This window comes from Atta colombica, unplaced genomic scaffold (genome assembly GCF_001594045.1).
Source record: "Atta colombica isolate Treedump-2 unplaced genomic scaffold, Acol1.0 scaffold105, whole genome shotgun sequence".
NCBI lineage: Eukaryota > Metazoa > Arthropoda > Insecta > Hymenoptera > Formicidae > Atta > Atta colombica.
Genome location: NW_017259190.1, coordinates 1,312,129 through 1,313,875, shown reverse-complemented (window position 1 = coordinate 1,313,875; position 1,747 = coordinate 1,312,129). Strand labels below are relative to the sequence as shown.

Below are 1,747 nucleotides of genomic sequence, written 5' to 3'. Positions count from 1 at the left end.
GGGGGGGGGGGGGGGGGGGGGAGTTGTTCCGGGTCGGATACCGACATTGTTTCACGGTGGATGAGAATTTAATTTGCACGGTACGAAGAGAGAAAACGGTGGAGGAGAACGAGGAGAAAGTGGAGGAGAAGTAGGAGGATGAGAGAGTAAGAGAGACACAGGAGCGACAGAGAGACACACAGAGAGGATGAGTGAGAGACAGTGAAAGACAGGGGGGGGGCGAGAGGAGAGGGAGGACGCTCGGATGGGTGCTGCCTTGTTTAAGCGTGGGTGGGGGTGTCAAATTGAATTACCCCCTCGTACCATGGCTCCCCGGGGACATTTGCCGGAGCGCTGGCGCTCTCGCGCTGCCTCCAGTTGTCGGGGGTTGCATCGGTATCTGTGTTCGTGCGCATATACACGTATATATATATGTACACGCTACCTCCTCCGCGGAGGCGTTTTCAATTAAAATCAACACCGGGGGTTGGCCCCGACCCTGTACCTCGTTCGCTCCTCTCCTCGTCGACATGGACCGTTTTGATCTCTCCTCCTAATCGGTGTACCTGTTCCGCGACGTATCCCTCAACTCCCATACTACTTTCCCGACTCTTTCGCCCACCTCTTTCTCGACGACGAGTCTCTGTTGCCTTATGTGCATTACGTTATTAACTTAATTATATATAATTGTATTACCGCATAACGTATAACCGCATGATAACGGTCCGAATTTCGTATTACGTTATTTGGTAGAGACATACCGGAACCGTGATGATGATTTATTTATCATGCATCCGTATTCACTTCTATTGTCTCGATTTTTTTATGAAAAATCCTCTTGTGCTGGAAATTATTTTTGTAATAATTTAGAACATGTGTCATTCAACTTGCACACGCTATTCAAATATTTTTATGTCATAAGTTTTTTCAAAGAGTTTATTCAAAAGCGTTTAATTAATAAATATATGAAATAAATGACTTTTATATACCATGTACTTATATCTATGTCATATCTATTTCTATCTGCATCAGCTTTGTGTATATTGTAACACGGAAAAAATAATTTTTTTTTAATCTAAAATTTTACTGAATATTAATAATATTAATAAAAAATAATTTTATTGGAAACTTAAATTACTAAATTATCCAAATTTTTAAAACATCGTTCATTATTTTTTAATTTATAATATAATTATGTTAATAGTCTAACAAAATTACTTTCAGATCTGTATAGAAAAATTTTATGCTTCTTTATTTATCCGAGGATCAAAGTTTGCTGTCATTTAAAAAGTGAAAGATTTTTTTTCTCTTTTATTATCTTTCTCTATTAAAAATTTATTCTTTTGAAAACACTCCCGGAAATCTTTGTCGCATGTTAAACTAACAGCGGGGAAATCTCCAGTCACTTATTACTGGCACTTGAAATTTTTCAGCCTCTTCTTTGCCGTCCCCCGTTAAGAGGATAAAGAACTCGATTCGTAGAGCCGACTCTCATTTTCGCCTTTAGCATCCATTTTTTTTCTTCCTTATCCGACGGTCCTTGCAAAGGAAGTCTTCTCGGTGAAATCCAGCGAATCGTTCTCTTTGAGGAAGGCTTCTCGCTGGTGCTCTTCTCTTCGCAAATTCTCCGCAATTCCTTGTTGCTTTGACTCGTGGAAAAATTACAAAAACATGTCGATTGACAGTTTGCCAAGTTATTTCCTCATGAATCTCCGATTTACTTATCATGAATATGGTATTCATCATTGATTAAAAAGATTACATGTTT

At 39.4% G+C, this 1,747-nt stretch overlaps 1 protein-coding gene across 1 annotated transcript in view; it reads left to right on the top strand.

The window, feature by feature from the left end:
• The first annotated feature begins 229 nt into the window (after positions 1-229).
• The window catches only part of LOC108689894 (SKI family transcriptional corepressor 2), a 6,729-nt gene continuing 5,211 nt past the window's right edge, over positions 230-1,747 (top strand). The window contains exon 1 of the mRNA XM_018196851.1: positions 230-270. Coding sequence (XP_018052340.1) covers positions 245-270 — 26 coding nt within the window. The 5' untranslated portion in view covers positions 230-244. The remainder of the gene's footprint in view (positions 271-1,747) is intronic.